This window comes from Ochotona curzoniae, unplaced genomic scaffold (genome assembly GCF_017591425.1).
Source record: "Ochotona curzoniae isolate NIBS_2020 unplaced genomic scaffold, NIBS_Ocur_1.0 scaffold_3835, whole genome shotgun sequence".
NCBI lineage: Eukaryota > Metazoa > Chordata > Mammalia > Lagomorpha > Ochotonidae > Ochotona > Ochotona curzoniae.
In genome coordinates this window covers 29,471,460-29,497,103 of record NW_024467114.1, presented here as the reverse complement: position 1 = coordinate 29,497,103, position 25,644 = coordinate 29,471,460, and the positions used below count along the sequence as shown (strand labels likewise).

At 46.1% G+C, this 25,644-nt stretch overlaps 1 protein-coding gene across 1 annotated transcript in view; it reads right to left on the bottom strand.

The window, feature by feature from the left end:
* The window catches only part of RAPGEF5 (Rap guanine nucleotide exchange factor 5), a 205,712-nt gene that overhangs the window by 105,775 nt on the left and 74,293 nt on the right, over nucleotides 1–25,644 (bottom strand). The window contains exon 7 of the mRNA XM_040965145.1: nucleotides 24,131–24,179. Coding sequence (XP_040821079.1) covers nucleotides 24,131–24,179 — 49 coding nt within the window. The remainder of the gene's footprint in view (nucleotides 1–24,130; nucleotides 24,180–25,644) is intronic.

The window sequence follows — 25,644 nt, the reverse complement described above, 5'->3', positions numbered from 1 at the left end:
GTTGCAGAATAAAGCAGCAGCTACAAGATCTCTGTCTCTATCTGGTCCTCTCTCTGTCACTTTGCTTTTGCAAAAAATAATCATCAAAAAAATTAATAAGCAAATTGCATTTAAAATAACCTTTCCTTAAATTAAAAAGCTTATAAAACAAATAAAATCTATACTGGAGATGGAAACTTAGCATTTCAAGACTCCATTAAGAAAACAAAAAGATGAAATATAATCAAGAAAAAGTATTTGTTGGCTATTGGGTGAGGAGTTACATTTTGATAATAATGGAGTCTTTCATTTGTCCGGGAGCATCTTCACAGATGAAAGGCTGGTTCATAAAGGGTCGCATATCACGTCCAGGTGAAGAACTGGACATGAAGCTGGTACCAGTTTATGGATGTGGCAACCGAGACCAGCAAGGTGAAGCCACTGGTCCTAGCCCTTATGGGTAAATTGTGTGTGTCTGTGGCTGCGTATCTCTGCCAAGGATGCAGTGGCATAGCAGATGCCACACTGGCAAACCCTGATGGTGGACTCTTACCAATTTCCTTTTTTTTTTTTTTCTTTTTCAGATGACATAGAATTAGAGGATGGGACACAGAAATTTAAGGTCAAAAATGCCTGGCACCTAGTATTTTTTTTTTCTTCACAAAAGTGAACAAGATGTGTGTGTGTGTGTGTGTGTGTGTGTGTGTGTGTGTGTAGCGGGCAGGGTCTTTGATGTGTTTTATGGGTTGTGGACATAAAAATGTTAGGAAAACACAGTCCTGTTTTCAGTCCACAGGAGGCAGAGACCAGTTCCTCGCTGAGTCAACAATCAGCTGTCTCATTGTGCCAGCCTGGACAGGGCCACAATATTGACTTAAGGACGCCCCTCCATGACACTGCACATTCCCCATAGGGGCAAGCTGGACCAGGACTACAGTAAGAAATGCCAGGACACCAGCGGAGTATTCTCCACTCCAGTACAGAGCTACCAAGGAGTCCCAGTACCTGGATCTCCTCCACTCAGCAAAGAGAAAGCAAGGGAGTGGGACCCTTAGCTCATAGCTGTGTTTGCAGTTTGTGCTAAGATCTGAAAACCCGGGGCAGTACTCAGTGGCCATGCCACCCCATTTGGTATTACATCTGTCCCCACCCACTCTCTGCCATGGCTCCCACTCTCTGCAGGCTGCCTCCACATCGGTCCCCAGCCTCTCTATCAGACTCCTTCCTGTGTCCTCTGATTATCCTCGGGGCTTCTACAAAGGGAGGTCATGTCCAGGCTTCTCTTTCTGGGCCTCTTGGCTGGGAGGTCTGACTGGCTCCTGCTCTGTTGGCATCACTGTCTGCACTTCCTGCTTTGCTGCTGCTTCCCAGCTCTCTGCTCTCCGTCTCTGCTCTCTCTCTCCTGTCCCTCACCTCAGGGCCCACGATCCCAGGTGCATGGGGAGAGTTTTAACGCCACAAGCTGCAGGGCGTGTGCCTCGCACAAGCTGCTATGGCAGGTGCAGGTGCTGCAAGGACTGAGCCTTTAGCAGGGTGTGCAGACACAGGCATGGGAGCCCAGGCATGGCCTCAGCCTCAGGGGCCTGGTATCTACAGCACAGATCCACCAAGTGTCAAAGCAGGCAGCCTCAGCCTTGACCTCTCACAGACCTGATGCTACACCCTGTCCTTCCTCCCTCTGATATCCCCTCTGCTTCCTCTGCCACCCTGCCACCCTCCTACCTCACAACCTCTTTGGTGCTTACCTTCCTGTCATAGCCTCTCTGATGCACCATTCACTCAGCTGCCCTGGGGAAGCTGGTGATGGGCACCGCCTACTCAGAGAACCCTGAGAAGTTCCACAGCCCCTGGCTCTGCGACCCCGAGGCTATAGGGCTTGGTCTGGAGGTGAGTGAGTCTGACAGCCGGGACCTGTTGCTGCCCTGTGCCCCTCGATGCTGGCCGGCCATCACCCTGAAGCCTTGAGGGCAAGCCCACTAGCTCACGGACTTTCCCTGCAAAGTGTACCGTCCATGTCTCAGGCCCAGGATGCCCTCACTACAGTGTCACCAGGTACCCCTTCTCCTGTCTGCTAAACTCCCCTGCCCATACATCAACTTAACACACAGCATTCTGAGGTCCTAGAGGGGATGGGTACTTCCTCCTGGTCTGGTATAGCCGTTTTTGCGCATATTCAGGTTTCTTATAAGATGTCAGTCTGAAAACTTGATTTATTTCATTTGAAAGGCAGAAAGAGAGAGAGAAGAGAGAGAAAGGAAGGGAGCTGAGTGGGAGGTGAAGGGTAGGGAAACAGAGAGGTGAGATAGCTCACTTACTAGTTCACTCTCCAAACACCCCTGCCAGCATGGCTGGGCCAAGCTGAAGCCAGGAGCCAAGAACTCTGGGCCTTGAAGAATCCAATCACTTGAGCCTTCCTGGACCACCCACAGGATGTGCATCAGCAGGAAGCCAGAATTTGGAGCAGAATGGGGACTTGGACAAGGCACCTGGATGTGGAATGCAGGCTCCCCAAGGGGTATGCCAATTTCCTGCCTCAACACTCAACACTCATTTTAAAGTGCTCCTCCATGCTCCCTTCCCACAGCCCTGCCCACACTTCCTAACCTCTGGGCCTCCAGAGCAGGTATTCAGTGTTCTGAAAGCAACCGTGCTACTTTTAGAAGCATCCAGCTTTACAAGAGCGAGGCGCTGGAGTTGCACTGACTCAGGCACCACAATGAGACCACAGTGCGAAGAGCAAAAGGCTCCCGTCCCTCCATCAGATGCCACAGCCTGCGCAACCTCTAGTCACCCTGCGCTGCCTTGCTGGTTGCAGGACCCACGCTGACTGAAGGCACACAGGGTTCCACTTCAATTCTTACTCTTCAAAGTGCAGCCAAGACTCCCCTCACCTCCTTCTCCTCCACTTCCTTCATTATTTTTTTTAATATCCCATTAATAGGCAGAGGCAGGGAGATGGAGATGCTGTCTGCAACATGGCACCTCACATGGGCACTTCACTTCCGATCCAGCTCCCAGCCAGTGCACCTGGGAACACAGTGGATGAACCACCATGTGCCTGGGTTCCTCACTCATGTGGAAGATCTGGAAGAAGATCCAGGCTCCTGGCTTTGCATGGATCCAGCTCTGGCAGTGTGGCCATTTGGGGATTAAGCCAGTAGAAGGAAAATTCTCTCTCTTTCTTTCATTCTCTCCTTTTGTCAGTAACTCTGCCTTTCAAATGAATAAATCAATCATTAAGACAAAAAGGCAAATAGACCGAAAACAGAGAAGGAGATCACCCTTTTGCAAGTGCCAGGGTCAGACCAGAGCCAGGAGCCAGAGCTCCCCCTGGGCCTCCCACACGGGTTGGCAGGGCTGCACACACTTGAACTATCACTTACTGCTTCCCAGGGTGCGTATCAGTGGGAAGCTAGAGTCAGGTGCAGCACTAGAACTTGCATCCAGGCCTTCCCGGACAGCAATGCGTCTCCCATCTGTGTGACTATCCGTGCCATTCAGTGTTGTCACAATGTCACTGCAGTCAACAGTCCCCCCAGCAGGTCCTTCAATTCGCGCCTGTGGCCAAGGCAATACACGGGTGACAAGCATTTGACCCCAGGGCCCTGTTTTGTGACACATCCCCTGAGCACACTTAAGACTGCTTGCATACTGTTCAACTGAAACAAAAAGTCCATGCACACACACAGAAAAAATCAAGTTGACCTTGGCATCACTTTCCTGGGTATTTTTCTCATGAGGCAGAAAGATTTCAGTCGTTTAAGCGCCTTTCAAGGTCGTGCTCTTGTTCCCAGACAGATTGTGGACAAGCTGCGACAGTGACGGGTAGAAGGGAGGAGCGGCCACATTTTCAGACAGTGTCTTATCTGTTCCTTTCGGAAGACCCAAGGGCATTCCACAGCTCTACCCATCACAAGCTCAGTTGGGACTAAATCATAAAGATTCATCTCCACCAGCAAAAGCAGAACTGATCTCAGAGCCAGTGCAAAGCTCTCTGCTTCATGCATTTCGCTCAGCCCCTCCCATGCCCCCGGCCAGTTCAGCTGCCATTAGCTCCATTTCACAAGATAAGAAAAAGAGCCCCTTGGAGCCACCGAATCCCCTAAAGTGGCTCCACCAGGACTGAATGTGTATCTCTTGATTTGCTTTTCGCTTCTACACAACTCTGTCTTGGGCAATTTAATTCAGAAAACCCAGACTGGTCAGATCTTGGCCACTAAGGCTACTTTAAAAAAAATATTACTTATGAGCCTGATGTGATAGCCTAGTGGCTAAATGCTCATCTTCTGTCTGCCAGGATCCCACATAGATGCCAGGTCATGTCCCAGTTGCTCCACTTTCCACCTAGCTCCCTGCTTATGGCCTGGGAGAGCAGTCGAGGATGGTCCAAAGCCTTGGGACCCTGTACCCACATGGAATACCCAGAGGAAGTTCCTGGCTTTGGATCGGCTTAGCTCTGGCTGTTGCAGACACTTGGGGAGTGAACCAATGGATAGAAGATCTCTGTTTCTCCTTCTGTACATCTGACTTTCCAATAAAAAATAAATCTTTAAAAAAGAAATTATTTTCTTCATTTGAGAGTCAAAGAGAGGAGCATATTTCCATATTCCACTAATTGGTTCACTGCCCAGACACTCACAAAAGCTGGAGCTGGCCAAGGTGGAAGCCTGAGGTCCCTCATGCGGTTGACAGAAAGTCAACCACGTGGGTGACCAGGTAACTCCCAGGGTGTGCATCAGCAGGAAGCTGCTCACCGAGCCAAGACAGGAACCCAGTCACTCTGATACAGGATGCTGGGTATCCCCACACCTGTCCAAACTAGGGTTTTATAGCACACAAATAACCTATGCTTAAAAAGATCATGTTGATGACAACTTTCTTCCACACAGGCACATGGTAGTGTTTACAAGCCTGAACTGTCAGTCAGTCCACTGCTCAGTCTTAGATGGCAATTCCAGGGGTGTTCCAGAACGTGCTGAGGAACAACCCCGAATTCCTCCGCAGTGCTGGCGTCCACAGACATGGACAGCAGAAGAATCACCGAAAAACCAAGTGAAGGGTGGAAAAGCTCATGGGGAGTCAGCAAAGGTCTGAAAAGTTTCCTTAACCCTTATCAGAATCTGTTCTAATAGAATTTAAAGGAAAAAAAAGTACAAAATTATTCCTACAGTAGCCACCCACACTGGTAGAGGTATGGAGTGACAGAGGCAAAGTAATCAACCAAGGGCAGTATGCTGACGGACCACAAAACAAGGGACGTGCTTCTCTCCTCTGCCTTAGGACTTTTCCCCTAATCAGACCCACCCACCATTGGGGGAAGAGCAGAAGATAAGGAATGCAAAAAAAAACAAAGTTATATTTCTAGTGTGACATCCTACCCAGATACAATCTTGTGGCCAGACACTGGGCTTGGAAGGGGAAAGAGAATCTGCAAAGGAAATGTTCTCTTCTCTTGCTCAGCAAGAACCCACAGATGGCAGGCCCCTGTGACGGAAAGGCCACCAAGCCATGCCCCTGGAGGGAGGTCAGGCTGTGTCCCTGCCACCTGCAAGGATAAGGAGGTGGCAGCAATGGAAGGAAAGAGCTACGAGCTGGGTCCCCTCCAGCTGGATGCGGGTCTCAGAGGCGAGGCTGGGCAGATGGATGTTTGAGGGGACACAGAGGACAAGGCTTGCTAGTTTTCAGGCAGATGCCAGCACTGTCCTCCAGCAGGGACGGCCTTGAAGTCGGCACCTGCCTGTCCTCCTGCCTGCCAGGACTCTGCATAGAGGAGCAGCTGGTAGCACAGCAGGGCTGGAGCAGGAAGGGTGCAGGTTTGTGCCTCCTGAGGATGGGAGGCAGTCCCAGGGCTCAGAGGTTTGCATAGGCTCTTGGGGTCAGGATCATGTGATGGAGCCTGCCCTCCTCAAAGTGCTGCATGCAGTACACTACATGGGGAGCAGGGGGCGCTCAAGCCCCGGGCACCTCTATAGGGACCTTGGGGCAACATGTGGCTCTTTGCCTGCCAGGACCTGAGTGATCCAAAGGGGGTGGATTTAAACTCACCCCAGGCTGCAGCTATATCCTGATCAGACTGTTCATCATGGGATGATTGCAAATCAGAAGCTGCTAAAATAGTACTGATTAGCAGCCACGAGGATCACAGGGCAGTGGTTGAAAATAGAAAACTCAGCAAATCTCTACATCTCCAAGTGGCGAATATTTTTTTTTAAAGAGTTACTTATTCATTAGAAAGGCAAAGTGACAGAAACAGAGAGAGACATCTTCTGCCTACTGCTTTTCTCCCCAAATGCATGCTAGCAGCTGTGACTGGATCAGGCAGAACCCAGGAGCCTGGAACTCATTTGGGTCTGTGATGTAGGTGGCAGGGACCAAAGTTCTTGGACTGTCATCTGCTTCCCAGGTGCTCTGGCAGGAAGCTGCATCAAGAAGTGACAGAGCTGAGACTCAAACCAGTACATCAAGTGCCTTATACAAAAGGGCACATTATTTGCAAAAAGACCAACGCACATCCTTTATGACACTTTAAACCTAATGCAAAAGCAATGTAAACAATTGTTGTGTTGTTTGAGTAATGACAATACAGCCAAGCACAAACGCTGCTATTTTAAGGTCTAGCTACATGGTACATGGAAGCAAGATAATGGATGGGCAACGTTCCAATGCAGGATGGATGAGGACCTGGGAGGTTGGGGAGGGAGCAGTGGGTGTGCCTGCATGTCACCTCATCTGTTCGCACTCAGCGGTGTGCCCGGGTGTGTAGCAAACTGGAGTTCTACCCTTTGGAACTTTCTGGAACTACTTCTGCAAATGTTTTGAATCCATGACTGGTTCAATGCGTAGGTGGCAGAAGCAGCAGAGATGGAGGGCGGGATGTACCTACGCATGCTGGAATGATTATGCATCAAGCCAGAGTATCCGACATCTCACATATTTGTCATTTTTTATAGTGAAAATATGGAGAATCTGTTTGTTTTAGCCCTTCCAAAGTACGCAATATATTCTTAGTCACTTGAGTCACAGATCTATGTAACAGATCTTGGCAATGTAGCTGTCCTGTCTAGCTGAAACTTACACTTTTTGGTTAGTGTTTCCACACACCACATCTCTAGTGACCAGCATTCAATTCTCTACTGCAGGTTCAGCTTTGTCATATTCCATTAATAAGGGACACTGGATAGTATTTGTTTTCTTTATGCCCCACTTACTTATTTGCCCTAATGCCCTTCAGTTCCATTTATTGTCACAAACGGCAACATTTCCCTTCTAAAGGACAGCTAGTACTCCACGGCCTGTATGTGCTACACTGCCTTGATCCATCCGCACGCGGATCCATACACACATCTAAGCTGACTTTAGACCTTGGCTGCTGTGAATGAGGCTGCACTGCATCCGAAGTCCGCTGCGGGACACGCTTGGTTTTGGTCCTTGTGCATACCTGCAGGTGCAAGGCCTGATCGCATGCTGACTTTTTTTTTAACCAGTGAAAATTAACTTTAATATCATGTAACAAAATGTTTCTAGATTTTTTTACAGCAAGTCAGCATGACAATTAAAGTTGTACAATACACTAATTCTGATTCCAAAACGAAACTAAGATACCATTTTATAACATAGTATATCATGTGATACTAACAGCTACACAGGGAACATTATAAACCAGGAACATCTGCTTTCTAAAAGGTATGTTTTCTTATACTTCTTGGAAGCTAGAATTAAGTGTAATCCTTATGCAATAATATCTGAAAAAGATATTATTGAGCAAGAGCTTCCCTCTTCTCCATATTCCTTTGTGTTTTTGATAATGACTATCCCAACAGATAAAAAGGTGTGGGGGGAGAGATGGGGGCTTATCTCATGGTGAATTTAATCTGTATTTCCCAGACAGTGATGGAGAATACTTGTCCATAAACTTGAAGGCCATTTGTATGTCTTCTTCTAAGCCTACCATCCTTGGCCAGTTTTTCAAAGAGAGTTGTTTGCTTGCTGTTGAATTGTCAGAATTCCTCACATTATTATTAACTCCTTTTGGTTACTATATTATTGCCTTGGATTTTAAGCTCCTGCCACATGCTTTATGGACATTCTCTCCCACTACATAAGTTATCTCTCTGTTCTGCTAATTGCTTCTTAGGCTGTGCAGAAGCATCTTAATTTGTTGTTCCATTTTTAAAGTGTTGTTGCCTATGGTTCTGAAGCCTTGTCCAAAAAAAGAGTATTGTCCAAACCTAAGTCATGGAGCTTTCTCCATTTTCCTTCAGTGACTTACAGCTGCAGGGCTCGCATTTCAATCATGAGTCCATTTTAAGTTGATTTTTATATGATATGATCTAAGGCTCCAATTTCCCTCTTCAGGGAGTAGAGATACAGGTTTTTCAGCACCATTCGTTGAGACTGGCCACCGTGCACATTTTTCCAGTCCACATTTAGGGCAAAGAGCCAGATTTCTTCTCAAATAAATAAAAGTCCATGTAGTTTGGATTTCAAAATAAATGGTTAAAAGCATGGGGTATTTTTTCTGCATGACATTCTTAAAGAATCAAGGTCATTTTAAAAAAAAAGTGCACTTGGGTAGGTTCCAAGAAAATTCTCTTGGCAAGGGTTTTGGGTAGGAGGAGAAGAGGCCATTCAAGTCAATGTGATCCTTTCATGAAGCTGTCTGGCTACAATACCAACCATGGCATTAGCAGACGCACACACACCTATTATAATGAGCAAAACAAAGCAGCTCCAATCATCAGGTTTGGGTGTCCACTCACAGCCACTGGTCAGTTTCAGCGATGACACTGAAGACTCAGGGGTTCCAGGTAGCAGGTGTTTGAGCCTCTAGACTAGCTGTGCTGGTCAAGAGGTTACTGATGCTCCCCAGTGTCCCTAAACCCATCCCTGCTGCTCCACAACACAGTGGATAACTTGCTTGTCCACTCCAATCTGGATGATGACATTGAGGGTGAACCTGTACTTTTGTCCACTTCCAAAACTAGGAAACAGGGAAATGAGTCTTGTAGACACAACTACAGATCAAGCCAAGACGAGCAGAGCCTCTAAGGCTAGGACAGAGCATGGTCCTTGTCCTGCAGTGCCCTCCATGGCAGCCACGGTGGATGAAGACAGAGAACCTCTCTAACAATTACTGCCTATTCCCAGGGCAATCCCAGATGCTTCACAGTTATTCTTCTGAGAGGGTGGAAATTTCTCCAACTCATCTAAGTTACAGTGAATGCTGTGGGTTGTGGCACCTCAAGGAGACAAATGTGCTACTTCTTGGCACAAGAACATTATGAGCATATCAAGTTCACTTAATTTGGGCTCTGCTCACAGCTTGCAAAGCCTTGCTTTGGGGCAGGTGCACGTCAGAGGAGCCAGTCTTCAATTCATGTCCTTTCTACATCAGTGGAAATCAGCTCCAAATCCCATCTTCCTGGCATGTCTCATGTAGAATCTCAAGTCAGAATGTTTGCTCACTCCTGACTCTGTCCATCAAACAAAGCCAAGGAAGAATTCTCTTCATTTTAAAAGCTTTTGCCACCGCTGAAGTCATGACAGCTTTATAATTCCGTTTCTGTTCCCTTGAGGAAAAATCTCTGTTCTGGTAGGAAAGCACTGAGATGTTAGGCTGACCTCCAACAAACGAGTTAGGAACAGAGAAATATATTTTTGATTCTGTCATGATTGGTGTCTTAGACCAATGCACACCCTTCACAAAATGTCACTCGCTTCCTGAGTCTGCACATCATACAGGACTTGGCATGCGTTGTCAATGTCTGGCATCTAGGTCCCAGGAGGGTTACCTAAAGGCTTCTTAAAATTCAGATGCAAGGGACCTGGGCACACACTCACAGGAGGTCCCAAGGGGCATGGTCCTGGAAGCAAGGTTGTTAGCAAGTGTCTGTGGGTAATTGTTATGCAAATTAAAATCGAGCACTCCCACCCCCTTGGAGAAAGGAAATTTTGCTGGGTCCCTAGAGTAAGAATTCTGATGTGACTGTTTAGAAAAGAGAGACAGACTTGCTTTATAAAGGATTCAACCCTGTTTGTTTCTGCCTCTGTAAACAGAACCACTGCAGCCCCAGTGCCCTGCTCAAACCTCTCTAACTCTATGGGGGAAGGTTTTTTCAGATCTTGCACACTTGTCAACAGCATACAAATATAGTGTTTTTCATGAGCAGCAAGTTGCAAAGAGGTGGAACCATGGTCTGATCATCCACTTGATGGAGAAGCTGTCTGACATAGGCACTGTCCAGTGTTGAGAGAGAGAGAGAGAGTGTGTTACAGGAGGGAACAGTGCACGGGATGATGCTCCCGGTGGTCCTCAGCATCCCTGAGCTTTCTACCTCCAGCTTTGTACTACTACCATACGGCCTGGCTACCTTGCAGTCACCAACTAGGCTCCTGTCATTTCCAGTTTTGTGAGAACATCCCCATTTTCATGTCTCTTACGCAATTAGATGTTTAATGTGATGAATGACAAGCAATAGTTGTATCATGGCAGGACTAAGATATATCCTCTGATGGCTCTTACTTGTCAATTTACAATCCCTGGGGTTGGGTGGGGGATTTCTGTCATTTTGTACTGAAGAAAAAGTGCAGAAAGTTCAAGAAAGAAATTAAATAACCACCAATTGCTATTCAGTGATCCCTGCTGTTTTGCTTTGCTTTGGTATTTGATAAGAAGAGAGGCAGAGCCAGGGGATGAAGGAGACAGAAGGATATTCCATTCCACGGTTTGTTTACTTCCCATAGGCTCACAGAATCCCTCAGGCTGAGTCTGTGCCAGGCTGCAGCCAAAAGCCCAGAGCACAACCTGGACTCCCCTCGGACCCAACTACTGAAATCTAACTCCTGAACCCAACTACTGAAGCTTCCGGGATGTGCAGGTGCAGAGAGCCAGAACAGAAAGCAGAGCCAGGACACAAAGCCGGACTCTCTGAAACAGCTTGTAGGTGTCTCCTGCAGAGTCTTGGCCACTGCACCCAGCACCTGCCCTGTATTCCGGTATCCTCATGGAGAAGACAGCCATGTCCCCTCAGGAGAGGTGAAGTTTCCTAGCATCCATGCCCAAGACACGAGCTTCCGGCCTTGCAGGGCATTCAAGTCATTAAGCAAGCCTCCCTCCTTTCCTTTTGATAGTAATTTAAAAATCAATCCAAAGGAAACAGAGGTATTGAGAATACCATGATCTGCCATAGTTAGCCCAGCGCCAATAGGAATCAAATTTCCCGACTGTGCCTGGAGCTGCAGAATGACCCCACTTTATAAAAACTATACTAGGTTCAGGGTTACTCTTCTTCAGGAATATTTTCGTGCCTCTGAGAGGATTTTTAGCCACTAATGGTTCTTTGTTTAATCACACAATCATTTTCTTTTGCCAATTCCTTAAGTCTTTTAACACTTAATGCTTTAAATGAATCTCAACTGAACTTGAACTATGGTTATGCAACAAGGTGGAGGAATCCACCATGGGGGGAGGGGTATGGGAGGGGTGGGGGGAATCCCCAGTGCCTATAAAACTGTACTACATAATACAATGTAAGCAACAATAAAAAAAAAAAGAAAAAAAAAACACTTAATGCTTTAAAACATCTACAGACTGCCAGGTTGCTCTTTTTTTTTTTTTTTTTTTAAGCTTAGGGGGAAACAGAGAAGCAGGCACAGAACTCCATGGTCTGGAAGTGGATCACGGACCAATTTCCTTCCCTAACTCCACCCAGGCACCCTCAAATGCAAACTTGCAGTCAGGCACATGGAAGGCTGGGCTACAGGGTGTATGCAGGTGGATACACAGACTTTGTATGCGGAAGGGGTAATCAGGTGCTTAGCTCGGTGGTCTGCCCTTGGGGTCTGCTTCTGACCCTGGAGTGGCACAGATCATTCCTTTATATGGGAGGCAGATCCCTCTTTCCCTCCCTCTTTGGGAGAACAAAGGAGTTGTGAGCCTCAGGACTTTCCTGGCCAGCTGCTTGCCTAGACCAGCTTAGCAAAGGCACAACCTCAATCAGATAGAATGGCCTTGATTGCTAGGGCTGGCTTCCAATTTGGTGTCACTAATCCAGCAGGGCGAGAACAGAGCCACTACACACAAGACAAACAGGGCCTGGTGAGATGGCTCAGTGGCTAAGTTCTCATCTTGCAGGCCCTAGTATCCCATATGGGTGCCAGTTCATGTCCTGACTGCTGCACTTCCCTTCCAGCTCCCTGCTTGTAGCCTGGTAAAGCAGCAGAGGATGGCCCAAAACCTTGGGACCCTGAACCCAAACGGGAGAACTGGAAGAAATTCTTGGCTCTCGGCTTCAGATTGGCTCAGCTATAGCGATTGCAGCCATTTGGAGAGTGAATCAGTTGAGGGAAGATCTTTGTCTCTCCCTTTCTCCATAAATCGGATCCATCTTTCCAATAAATTAATAACAGCAAAAACAACATAGGGCCTGGCATGATAGCCTAATGGCTAAATCCTCACCTTACATCTGCTAGGATCCCTTATGAGAACAGAATCTTATCCTGGCTGCTCCACTTTCCATCCAGTTCCCTGCTTGTAGCTTTGGAAAGCAGAGGAGAGGCCAAAGCCTTGAGACCCTGCTCCCACATGGGAGACCCGGAAGAAGTACCTGGCTTTGGATCAACACAACTCCAGCCACTGTGACCACTTAAATAAATCTTTTTAAAAAGTACTTAAAAATAAATAAATTTTTTAAAAAATAAATCTTTTAAAAAGGAGGTTGAGCCTTGCCAGGAAGTTCCACTTATTGAAAAAAAAAAAAAAAACTGGACCAGGAAGACCTTGATGTTTATGCTTTGAAACTTAAACCAATTTAAATAAAATTACTGTCTCTCCTTGTCATTAGGAAGAAGAAATAAAAATTGGATTTTCTCAGCTCTCTGGTGTGCAAATGGTCATTAACTTCCATTTGACCTTGGGTGCGCAATTAATACTGAATTCACGCACAGGGAACACTTACTTCCGCTCATCCAGCTCTTTCACTGAAAACACCTTCCTGGGAATCCCAAGGCACGAGGCGGCCAAGGCTCAGCTTCTCCACTAGGAAACCAGATTCCTCCTGCTGTGTCTCTCCCATGCCTCCATCTGCCTCTGCTGGAACCTTCAGGATCCTGTTCCTCAATACTTGCTCATGTGCAGCAAACAGACCGGAAGGAGCAGGCACTCACATAGCGGCATGTGGCCGTCCTGGGCACGGGGACCAGCAGCATCCAGCTCCCAGGGAAAGTGATGTCAATGACATTTGTCTGCTGAGCACTGAGAGTTTCTGAAAGCCCATGACTCCCAAATCTGGCTTTCTGGAACGCACTCTGTTGTGGTTCTACATTATTCACCTGCTTGTCAAGTCGGTTTCACTTACTATCCCTAATGGACGTGACTGTATGGAGAGATGAGAAAAATAAATGATCTTGCCTTGCTTCCTAATTTCCTGAATTCCAAACAATCCTTAGGGCTGAGGCAGCCTGGCTTCTACTCAATACTCTCAGGCCTCATGTGACTCAGAGGCAATGAGTGCAAAGGGCTATTTTCTTTTGTACTATGTGATTGAACAGTTATTTATCATCTGGACTTAATGGCTCTAATTACAAAAGACAGCATCGCGGGAATTTTTTTTAAAAAGGCAATTTTCTTTGGATCCCAGCGGGAGCGTTAGGAAAAATTTACAAAGCATTTGCTACTTGCATATTCAACTATTCTTGGGTTGTATTAGTGCTGTTACCTTTCTCTGATGGTGAGAATTTTATGCACTTTTCACTGTGTGCAGAATACCTGTTTTAAGACACTTATTATGATTGTATGCCATTAAAGAAAAAAAAAAAGGAGAGGTAACCTGTCAGTCAACCACTTCTCAAAAAGAACATGTACTGTTGGAGATGGGCTGTGGGTGCCTCAAATCTGCTAACAGGCAGAGAGGGAAGAGCTGTCTCCGAGACTGGGAGAACAAGGAACCATTATGGCACCACCAAGGGGAGTGATCTTCAGAACTCAGCAGTCAGCCTGGTGCCAGCTCTCTATCTGGGGAGGACAGCCAGGATCATTCATCAGTCACCAAGACAAGAATGCTGTGTTGGTGTGGAGAAGAAGCCAACACACCCGCCTGCCTCGTCCCTCTTGGTGGACAAACACCAAATTCAGCAGGCTTATGCGACCAGCCTTGGGGCAGGCTGGAGCTGACCATACCCAAAAGTGATGGACGCTGACCCAAAGGGTAAAAATTTAGAGGACCATCAAAGTAGGAATAATTGCATAGGTTGAAGGTTATTTTTTCCTCTTGTAAGTAAGCATAAGAGAAAAGCCTTATTCTCTATAGCTAAAATAATCAACTTCATTTCTCATGACAAAGCCACCTAGTTTTCTTTAGCGTGTCTTTTCTACTTCTACTTATTTCCTTCTCATCTTGTTAAAAATAGCATTTTTTCTAAGATTTTTTTTTATCAGATAGGCAGATATACAAATAGAAGGAGATATAGAGAGAAAATTCTTCCACCCGCTGGTTCACTCCCAAGTGGCTGCAATGGCTACAGCTAAGCTAATTCGAAGGAGCCAGAAACATCTTCCAGGTCTCCCACACATGTGCAGGGTCCCAAGGCCTTGGAACATTCTCCACTGCCTTCCCAGGCCACAAACAGGAAGCTAGACGGGAAGCAGAGCAGCTGGGATATGCAAGGAAAGAACTTTAGTCACTAGGCTATCACGCTGGTCCCTGTAACAACATTTTAAAAATAAATAAATAAAACTAACCTACTGTATAGCTTTTTAGATCATATATATTGTAATATCACAACAATACACAATACTGCCTCCCGGGCTGATTTATTTTAGAAAGGAAAAAAACGCTTCCGTTCTTGAAAATGAATCAAGAATTATATAAGAGATTTACTCCATTCCATTTCTACAAACAAAAGTGGAGAACAAATAAAAGTTTTTTAAGCATTTATTTGAAAAGCAGAGTGACAGAGAGAGGGAGAGGGAGTTAGAGAAGAGAGGGAACAAGAGAGATTCTCCACCTGCTGGTTCAGCCCTCCAATGCCTGGACTAGCCAGGACTCAGCCGGCCACAGCCAGGATCCAGGAACTCCATCTGAGTTCCCCACGTGGGTGGTGGGAGTCTTTAGACCATCACCAGCTGCAGCTCAGGCATGCCAGTGGGAAGACAGATCAGAAGCAGAGCAGCTGGCAGCAGAACCACACCCTCTGATATGGGATGTGTGTGTACCACACTGTAATGCCCTCCCCGCACCATAGTGCCCACTCCACACCTTCAATCTGACAACATCAAAGGTGACGACTCAATAGTTTAGCTGGAGGTTCTGCAGGTGGCACTGCCATGACTGGGCTCGCACCATCTGCAGGCTTCCTGGCTCATGCAGGGACCTCTGCTGGGAGCCTGCGGAGTAAGATTAAGCAGGCAGCTCCTCCTGCAGGGACCACGTGGTGCGGCTCCTCCCCGCCTGGTTTTCCTTTGCCCAGCCAAGGCTGCTGGTGGTCCATGTGTCTTGTGTGGTGTCCACATGACCTTGAGTACCCCCTTACCTGGGGAGTTCTCTTGCAACTGCAGAGGTAGACATCTCCCCCCAGGACTCCTGCTGTGGCTGTGCTGCTGAGGAGCTGTTTCCTTCTGACTCACAATGTTCAACTCCACGGACTCCCTGAGCCACAACATGCTTGCTTGGCTTTCTGCTTATGACTCTGTCACACGTATTATAAATAATCATGAATAAAGTAGAACCAAAGTTGCGTCCAAGGTGAATAACGCCAACCAATGATAACACTGTTATTACTCAGTGTTAAAGCTGGAGGGAACTGCTGTGTTTATCGTCTACCCTGGCTCCTATGTGATACAATCTAAAGCCACACAGCTTCACAAAGATATGGACTGGGTGAAAGCAAGACCTAGAACCCCTTTTTCCCACATGTTAACACCCAAGATATTTGCATTTGAGATGACTGTACTAGCTGAGAGTTAAGCAGAGAAGAGTGAAAGTTAAGAACCATTAAAGAAATTCATCAATATGAGATGTCTGGCTTTACAAACAGCAGCCCACCTTGGCAGAGCTTTCACATGGCTAAACACAGTGGGAAAGGCTGGCCTTGTGCTATTGCAGGTTAAGCTATCTGTTGGGATGCCAGGAACATCTCTGATGGGCACCAGTTTGAGTCTCAGCTGCTCTACTTCTGTTCTAGCTCCCTGCTTATGTGACTGGAAAAGCAGCAGATGGCCCAAGTATTCAGACCCCCTGTCACTCAGGTGGGAGACCTGGGTAGAGATTCAGGCTCCTGGTTTTGGTCCAGCCCGGCACTAGCTGCTACAATCATTTGGGGAATGGACCAGTTCAAGGAAGATCTTCGTCTCTTTCTTTTTTTCTTAACTCTGCCTTTCAAATAAATAAAAATACATCTTAAAAAAAAGATTATGTGTAAAAATAAATAAAAACAATGAAGGTGGAAGTGCTTAGGCAGTGGATTCCTTGCAAAAGGGAGCTTACGCATTTCTGAAGACATTAAGGAGCTAACGTGAGCATTAGAATAAGCAATCCCGGCAAAGAGAAGTGCAAGGATATCTGCTAATTTTTGTAAATTGTATGAAACCTAACAATGCTATTATCATCACGGAGATTTGCTCTTTGAGTAGAAAACTGCTTAAGGCACATCCTAATGGCCTCTTAGAAAATTACAAGAAAATGGATTTTTGCTAAGCCCATGCCTTGAATCATTTATAGAACCTACATTGATTGGCAGTTACTTTTATGTTGGTTCGGAGAGTGAGCTGAAACCAAAACTATGTGTTCCTAGTAATGCTCATTTTAATAACCGCTTACAGTTATCTGTAAGTCTGGCATGGCCACCTGAGCCCTAATTTACCAGTTTTACTGCAAGACGTTAAGATATTAGGGTAATCAATTCCTTCTGTCAAACTCCAGATGTGCCAATTACCATTTTAATACTTCTTTTTAAATTACACATAAACACCTTCTTTTTCTTCTTTCCTTTTTAAAAAGCACCCTTCATACTGGTTTTAGAAACACCAAGCATATGCAGGAGGCACAGTTCTGTAGCTGGGCTTCTATCGGAGCCTCTGGTTCAGTTTTGTGTTCTGTCACCTTCTAAATTCACAACAACTAAACTCGTGTTTTTCAGACAGCCATGGACTCACTGGCACATTTCACTTATGAAATGTGGGATGTGATGTAAAGACAGTCAGGTCCAAATTCGCCCTTGTTCCCTTTCTCGGAGCATCTGAACGGCATCCAGTAGGTGCCTGCTTAGAGCCTGGGTAAGGAATGACCTAACACAACGCTTGTGATGTGGGCTCTCCTCTACCTCACCATGGTTAATGCTTTTTCATTCATTCTCAATGTCAACTCAAGGACTGGCAGGGTAGAGTGAAAGAGGTGGGTATCTCCAGCAGTTAATTTTTGGATTCTTTCAGTACAGTCATATACACCTGCTGGTTATTTTGAACTTCCACATTGGCCTCTCAAGTAGGTTGTGTTTTGGAGAGGAGAAGAATGTCTCTGTTTCTCTCTGATACAATCTTCTTTGTTACTCTTCTAGTCAGAAGTCATATTTAACTAGTCAGAAACATGGGAGTGTGAGCTATCATTGATATTAATGATTTCACTGAATATGAACTACCATCAATGTCATGGAACCTTACTTTGCAGGGACCTAATCGATGACACAGTAAGAAAAATAAGGAAGATAGAGACAAAGAGTCATCACTGGCAGATGATGCATTTGTCCTTGTACAAAATGCAAGGTCATTCCATTATTTTATTTCTTTTTATCTGAGAGTCACAGAGAAGCCATCCACTGGTTCACTCTCCAAATGCCTGTGACAGCTGGGTGGGACAAGGTCAAAGGTGAGAGCCAGGAACCCAATCTGGGGCTCCCACTCAGGAGGAAGGCACCCAATTAGTCACCCAATTACTTGTCACCTCCCAGGATTCACATTAACAGGAAGCAAGAATTTGGAATGTTCTGGGACGTGAACCTACCTACTCCAAAAATGACATATGGTGGCATCTTAAGCATGAGGTCAAATACCTCCCCTCCCACCAGATAACTTCTAAGACAAGTTATTCAAATTCATTTGAGTCTTATACTTATGTAAAACATAAAACCAAGAATTCTCATATAGGTAAAAAAAGAAAAGGGGTCAATTAGAAAACAGATATGGTGCCAACACATTGACTCCATTGACCAATCTTTCAGTTCCAACTGTGTCATCCTATACGAGCATCAGTTTGTATCCCGGCTGCTTCACTTTCAATCTAACTTCCTGCTTACAGCCTGGGAAATCAACAGAGGATAGTCCAAAGCCTTGGAACTCTGAGCTTGTGTGAGAGACTTGGAAGAAGCTCCTGACCCCTGGCTTCAGATTATCTCAGCTTCGGTTGTTGTGATCCTTGGGGGAATGAAAGATGGAAGATCTTTCTGTCTCTCCTTCTCTCTGTAAATCTGCCTTTCCAATAAAAATAAATCTTTTAAAAAATGGATGCAGAAACTGATCCATTGACTCTAAAGTTTACATAGAATGGAAATAACCAGAAGAATCAACACAATAATGAAAGGAAATAACAAAGATAGAGAGCTGCCCCTACTCAATTTCAAGACTTATAAAGCTACAGTAATTGAGGCAGGTGATCTTTGTGGAAGAATAAATTAATAGACCAATGAACACAACAGAGAGCCCTGAAGGAAATCAAAACAAATACAACCAATCGATCTTGATAGAGAAGCCAAGGCAGGGTTGACATTGTCGTATCATGGCTTAAGTTGCATCCTGTGATGCAGCCCACGCAGTACTAGTTCATGTCCTGTCTATTCTGCTGCTGATCCAGCTCCAGGCAAATGGCCCGAGAAAGCAGTGGAGGATGACCCATGTGCTTGGTCCCCTGCCACTCACGTGAAAGACCTGAACGAAGCTCCTGCCTTCAGCCTAGCTCAGCCTTGGTCACTATAATAGATGATCTCTTTCTCTATCTCTTCCTTTCTCTAACTCTGACTCTAAAATAAATAAAAATAAACAAATTTTTTAAAAAAGCAAAGTCCTCACAAATGATGCTGACATAACTGGACAGCCACATGCAAAGGGATGAATCTATGTGAAGTCTATAACCTACAAAGTCATGAACTTGAAATGAACCGCAGACCCAAAGGTAAAACACCAAACTCTAAAACTCCCAGGTGACAACACATGAGAGAACTTGGAAGACCTTTGATTTGGTGATGACTTTTTAGGGACAACACCAAAGGCATGAGCCATGAAAGAAATGACTGAATCTGGTCTTTATTAACACAAAAACCCCTAGGGCAAAGGCACTTTCAACAGAAGGAGAAAGCCAGCCACAGACTGGGAGAAAAACCTTTGCAGAAGACTATCAGATAAAGGACTGTTACTTAAGATATACAAAGAACTCAGAAAACTCAACAAGAGAATGAATACCCACATGCAAAACTGGATCCCTCAAGAGCTGCCTGAGAAGGAAGGAGAGAGACGGTAAGTCTGTGCAGAGATGCACCACACCCCGTGTCACTAGGGGACTGTCCATCACAACAATATTGCTTCAAACCTGTTAGAATAGCCACACTCCGGAACAAGGACCACCACCAACGCTGCCAAGAATGCAGAGTGACAAGGCATTCTTATTCATCGCTGATGGGAATACAAAATGGTGCAGCCACTTTGGAAGACAATTTGGCAGTTTCTAACAAGATTTAACTTATGCTTCCAACATAATCACATAGTCGCATGCCTTGCTATTTACCTCAATGAACTGAAAACTTGTATAGCATAAGCATCTGCACACTGATGTCTTTGGTAGCCTTATATGTTACTATCAAAATTGAAAGCACAGGAAGGATTTTGTGGCACAGTGGTTAACTGTGTGAGATAACCATGACTCATACTGGAGTGCCTAGTTAAGAGTCACAGCTACTCCACTTCAGATCCAGGTTCCTGCTAGCAATGACCCTGGGAGAGCAGCAGATAACGGCTCCTGCACTGGGGTTCCTGCCACACCTATGAGAGATCTGCCTTGAGTCCTGAGCTCCTAGGCCCAGCCTGGCCCGCCCTGGCTTCTGTGGACATTTGGGGAATGAATCAGCAAATAGTTCTCTCTGTCCCTCTGCCTTTCATTCATATGATTATATGGAATATTTATGATAAAATATGAAGTTCTATATAAATTATTTAATAAAGATTAAACTAAAAATGGAAAGCAATCAGGATGTCCTTTAGTAGGTAAGTAGATGAAATAAACCATGGTATATGTGGACAGTATAATCTTAGCTATCACTGTTCAGCCCAGCACAGCTCAGGCCAGTCCAGCTCAGTCCAGCTCAGTCCAGCTCAGAGTAGCTCAGCTCAGCTCAGCTCAGTGCAGCGCAGCGCAGTGCAGCTCAGCTCAGCTCAGCTCAGCTCAGCACAGCTCAGTCTAGCCCAGCTCAGCTCAGCTCAGCTCAGCTCAGCCCAGCCCAACTCAGTCCAGTCCAGTCCAGCTCAGCTCAGCCCAGCTCAGCACAGCCTAGTTCAGCCCAGCTCAGCCCAGCCCAACTCAGTTCAGCCCAGCTCAGTTCAGCACAGCCTAGTTCAGCCCAGCTCAGCCCAGCCCAGCTCAGCTCAGCTCAGCCCAGCTCAGCCCAGCTCAGCTCAGCCCAGCTCAGCCCAGCTCAGCCCAGCTCAGCACAGCCTAGTTCAGGCCAGCTCAGCCCAGCCCCAGCTGTTGCGGGCATCTGGGGAGTAAGCTAGCAGATGGGAGATTTCCCTTTCTCTGCCTCTCAAAAACAAACCCCCCAACAATCAGACAACCCAGGTATAAACTGGGCAGAAGACATTAACAAGCATAAACCAAAGGCATTGACATCCAGGTAGCTCTTAAATATATGAGAAAAGCTTCAATGTCATTAGCCATTAGAGAACTGCCAATTGAAACTGCAATATAATCACAAACCCTATCAATTGCTAGAATTCTGAAACCGTAAGCATGGCAGCGGATGCTGGCCAGGACACAGAGCGCCTCCATCACCAACCCATGGCTGGTGAGGAAGTATAATGGCACAGCTGCTCTGGAAGACAGGGGGCGGGGGCATTTCCTTACAAAGCCACATCATATAGCAATTATATCCCTGGGTATTTCTGAAGAAATAAACACTTGGGTTCACACACCAAACCTACAAAGTGCTGTCAGTAACTTCATTCAGGGCAGGCCCCTCCCCAACTGCCCTCCAGTGGTGGGATGTGTCAAGGTACTGTGGTGCCTTCACCTCACTGTGCTGCAGCCAGAAGAAACAAATGACTGACGTGAGCAGCGGCCCAGAGAGAAGGTAGCCACTTCTGGAAAGCGACACACTCCAGGACTTGATGTATACCGTTGTTCTGAGATGTCAGGATTCCAGTTGCAGAGCACAGGTGTTCGTGACTGCCAGGGATTCAGGATGGAATAGGGGTCTGTGTGGCTACCCAGAGTGACAGGTGGCATGGCAGGGGGTTGGAAACGCCTCTGTCCTTCTTGCCTTCTTGGCTTTGGTGCTGCCCCATGGCTCTACCAGACACGACCAGTGGGGGGCATGGTCAAAGGGTGTTGAGAATCTGCCAGTATTATTCGTTATCACTGGATGTGAACTTCAATGATCTCACTTTTATAGAACCTGAATATTAAAATATAACAATCATGTAAGCGCATGAGCAAAAAAGGCATCTGGAAATAAGTCACAACAAAAGGGTGTTCATTGGTCTGCCTTGGGGAGAGGATGTGACTTATCAGCTTATTCTTCATACACTCACATAATACAAGTTATTTCAATGAGAATGTTCAACTATAACAGTAAGGAAGCAAATAAATGAAGCTATTTTCATTATGAGAAGAATGTTATACACAATTGCTTTCACTGTTTTACTACTTGCATATTAATTTTTAACACTCCTCACGTTGATCTGTCAATTTTCCCATTTTCCTATGATGAGGACCTAAGTGGTTTTCCTGCTTTTCTTTTGTTGGAAACAAAGCCACACGCATCCTTCTACCTCAGCCTTCATGTGCACCTTCCGCTGCGCCCTGCAGCTATGCCTCCAACCATGGAGCTGCTGGATCATGGTGCCAGGAAGACTGTGCACACTGTACCCCATTCTTGTAGGTGTGAGTGACGTTGGGGAACTGCCGACACGATCTGCCTACACATTCTGGGGCCCCCAGAGTAAATCAGAAAGGAAAACAGACATGTGAACTTCTTACAGTGACACCAAGACATGAGGAAACTGCCTAACAGCCTTGAGTTGGCTCAGCTGGACACTCACGGATGTTGCGTGTTCACCTTCACTTTCCTGCAGAAAATCCCAACTGCTCAGCCTGACACCACAGTCCAACCCTGTCTCTCCCGTGCCTTCTTCTCTGCTGTCCTTCCAACACCTGGCACCCCTCTGCCTCAGGGCTGCTGTCCGGCACACGGACACACCCTGTACCTTGGCTCACAGGTGCTCGGACCCCAGGCCTTCCCGTCCTACTCTGGGGAAAAGCGGCTGCTCCCGTCCACAGCCTGCCATTCTGTGTTCCGCGGTATCTCTCCCTGGTGGGGGCACAAGTTCTTTTTCTTTTTTACAACTCCCCTACCTTATTTTGAAGCATTTAGGAAACAAATCCTATCTGCCAAGGTACTGTCACGCAGACAAAAACTCATCATTGTCACAAGATAATGTCCAGCCCCTTGTACATCCATGCCGTCCTTCCTGCTGATGTCTTTTCCCCATTGTGGCAAAACGCCTGCAAACTCAGCTCATGGAAAAGCCCCTACAAACACACACTGAGAAGCTCTCCTCGCAACTTCCTTTCCTGACACCCAGGCTGGGGTTCTCTTCATCAGCCAAATTTTTTCCTCAGGGAGAAAGCGAGCAGGAAAGTAACTTCACACTCAGAAAATTCACACTCAGGTGTATTTGGTTCAAAAACAAGTCAAAGGCCCAGTGTGGTAGCCTAGTGGCTAAAGTCCCCACCTTGCACAGGGATCCCATTTGGGCGCCGGTTCATGTCCTGGTGGTCCCACTTGTTACCCAGCTCCCTGCTTGTGGCCTTGGAAAGCAGTCGAGGATGGCCCAAAGGTGTCCCTGCACCCACATGGGAAATTTGCAAAAAGCTCCCGGCTCCTGGCCTCAGATCACTCAGCTCTGGCCGGTGCGGCCACTAGGGGAGTGATTGGACAGAAGGTCTTCCTCTCTCTATCTTCTTCTCTGTACATATTTGACTTTCCAATATAAATAAATAAATCTTTTTAAAAAATGAGTCAAGAGAGAAGCGAGTTCTGAGATTTCTACTGGGCAAAACAAAGATGTTTAAAACCATATGCTCCATGTTTGTCAGCCTTTTCTGCTCCACTGGCCTCTTGGATGTCTGCTATCACTTGGATTTGGATGCTGTCTTTCTGCCTGAAAAGGCTTAGTCCAGTTTACCACGATGCACTGCGAGCTTTCCTTGGGATTTTCATTCCATTCAGCACGGCCTGAAGGAGCAGCACGGGATGCCTGCCTGTGACGCCTCACCGCCCTCCCCAAGCGAGCACTGTTCTACTTCGGCGATCTCCATTCCCTACAGGATTTCAGTAAAGTGGAGGGTTTCTCTCTCACGTGTTCTCTCTCTCTTAAAAGGTATTTGCAAGCTCCGTCTTCCTTTCCACATATCATAGATGACATTCTACAGATAAGCGAAATTCAGATCAACACAGCCATTGCAATAAAGAACACTGGCCTAGCCTTGTCATTACCTTTTTGGGAAAAAAAAAAAAAAAACTACTTTGAGAAAGAAAAAAAAAAACCAGCCTTCCACAAAGCCTTCCACTGTGGCCCTCATTATTCTGTCATTAGGGGCTCCCTGTGCTTTGCATGCTGCTCTTCAGGGACTAATCACCTGGGGCAGCGGACTGCCATTAGATTTTGAAACCTTACCTTTCCTTGGAATCGGGAATCAAGCAGAGAATAAGTACAGAAATTTCACTTCAGACCTATACATAGCACCCTGTGCTATTCTGAGGGCAGAATAAATCATGTTGAAATCAGTGATGTTCTCTGTGTCCTGCACCCAATATCTTTGGAGATACACTTGGCTGTGAACTTCCCCTCAAAAGATCCCCCAAAGGACCCGAACCCCCTTTGAAGACCACTCACCAGACTTCCTTGCTTTCAAAGCAATAACAGCTGCTAGCTCTCTCTGCACCTATTAAAACATTAGAGAGAGAGAGAGAGAAGACAAGTTAGATGAAAAAAACGTAACCCAAAAAGTACTTTTTTTAACATACGCAACCCAAACAAAGAACTGTCTCCTCCCCCCACCCCAAATATCTGTTTTCTATCATTGCTTATTTGTTGCTTGCTTGCTTGGAGCACATGGGAAAAAGAAGTTCCACAGAAGAATTTTGGGCCAACAATCTGGAAGAATCGCATTGACTTCTTAAAAAAAAAAAAAACCCACAGCTGCCAGAATGTATGCACTGTGAAACATATGAAACTGTTGGCACATACGCCACAAGGACAGAAAGAACCTCAAAGAGTTGACTGTACAGCAGCAAAAACAATCTAAGTATTTGTCAAATTATTAAAATGGCAAAGATACTAAATATTCTTTATCCCATAATGGTGCTGGTCTATTGGAAATGCCAGAGAAACTGAAATAGATGAGCCTGGTATAACTGGATCTCCATGAATGTTCACTGTTGTCTGACACGCTTATAGCCACCCTTCCAGACAATATATTGCATTAAAGCAGACATCATCAACCTCTAGGGTGGGGGAAACTACAAAATCTAAGATGACCTTTCAAAGCCAAAGTGGGAGCCAGCGCTGTGGCGTAGCATCAGGTCACGCCCACCTGAAACACTGACATCTCATTTGGGTGCCAGTCTGAATCCTTGTTGCTCCATTTCCGACCCAGCTTCCTGCTAATGGGCTTGGGAAAACAGCACATAACAGCCCAAGTGTTTGGATCCCTGTACCCACACAGGGGAGACCGTGGTGAGGGCGCCTGGCTCTTGTCTTCAGCCTGGCCCTACCCAGACCATTGTAACTATTTGGAGAGTGGGCCAATAGATGGAAAAATCTCTCTGTCTCTTTCTGCCTCTTCCCTGCTTTCTATAACTCTTTCAAATATATGCATCTAAAAAAAAAGTTAAACCCCACTTTTAGGTCAATTTTTAGTTTTTGCACATTCTCTCACTCTCCCCACTTTGAATGCTTACATGCTTAATTAAATCATTTCAAAGGGGAACCTTTTCAAGGACACCATGAGGATAATCTGAGAGAAATCAGCATGCTAACAACACAAACTCCACAATGAGCCAGCTCTTTCTCCAGCAGGACACCATCTCCTCAAAGAGGCGCCTGTTCAGGTGGGTGGAGGACCACAGGGGGTGCGGTGTTGAATCTGAGATGTTACATGGCTGACTATGCTAAGACCTAGCATGTTAAAGGTAGTGGCGTGAGAGCCTACTTAAATTACTTAATTTCTCTTTTTCTACTGCATGGAGACCCTCCCTGGCAATCACCTCTGAAGAGGACCCACTCCACACGGCTGCTATTATCCTGATTGGGGTGAGATGTGGGGTTGGAAACCAGTTCAAGTTAAAGCCTACAACTTTCATTTGGGTCTCCATCATGGATAGTAGGGGCCCAAGCACTGGACCCTC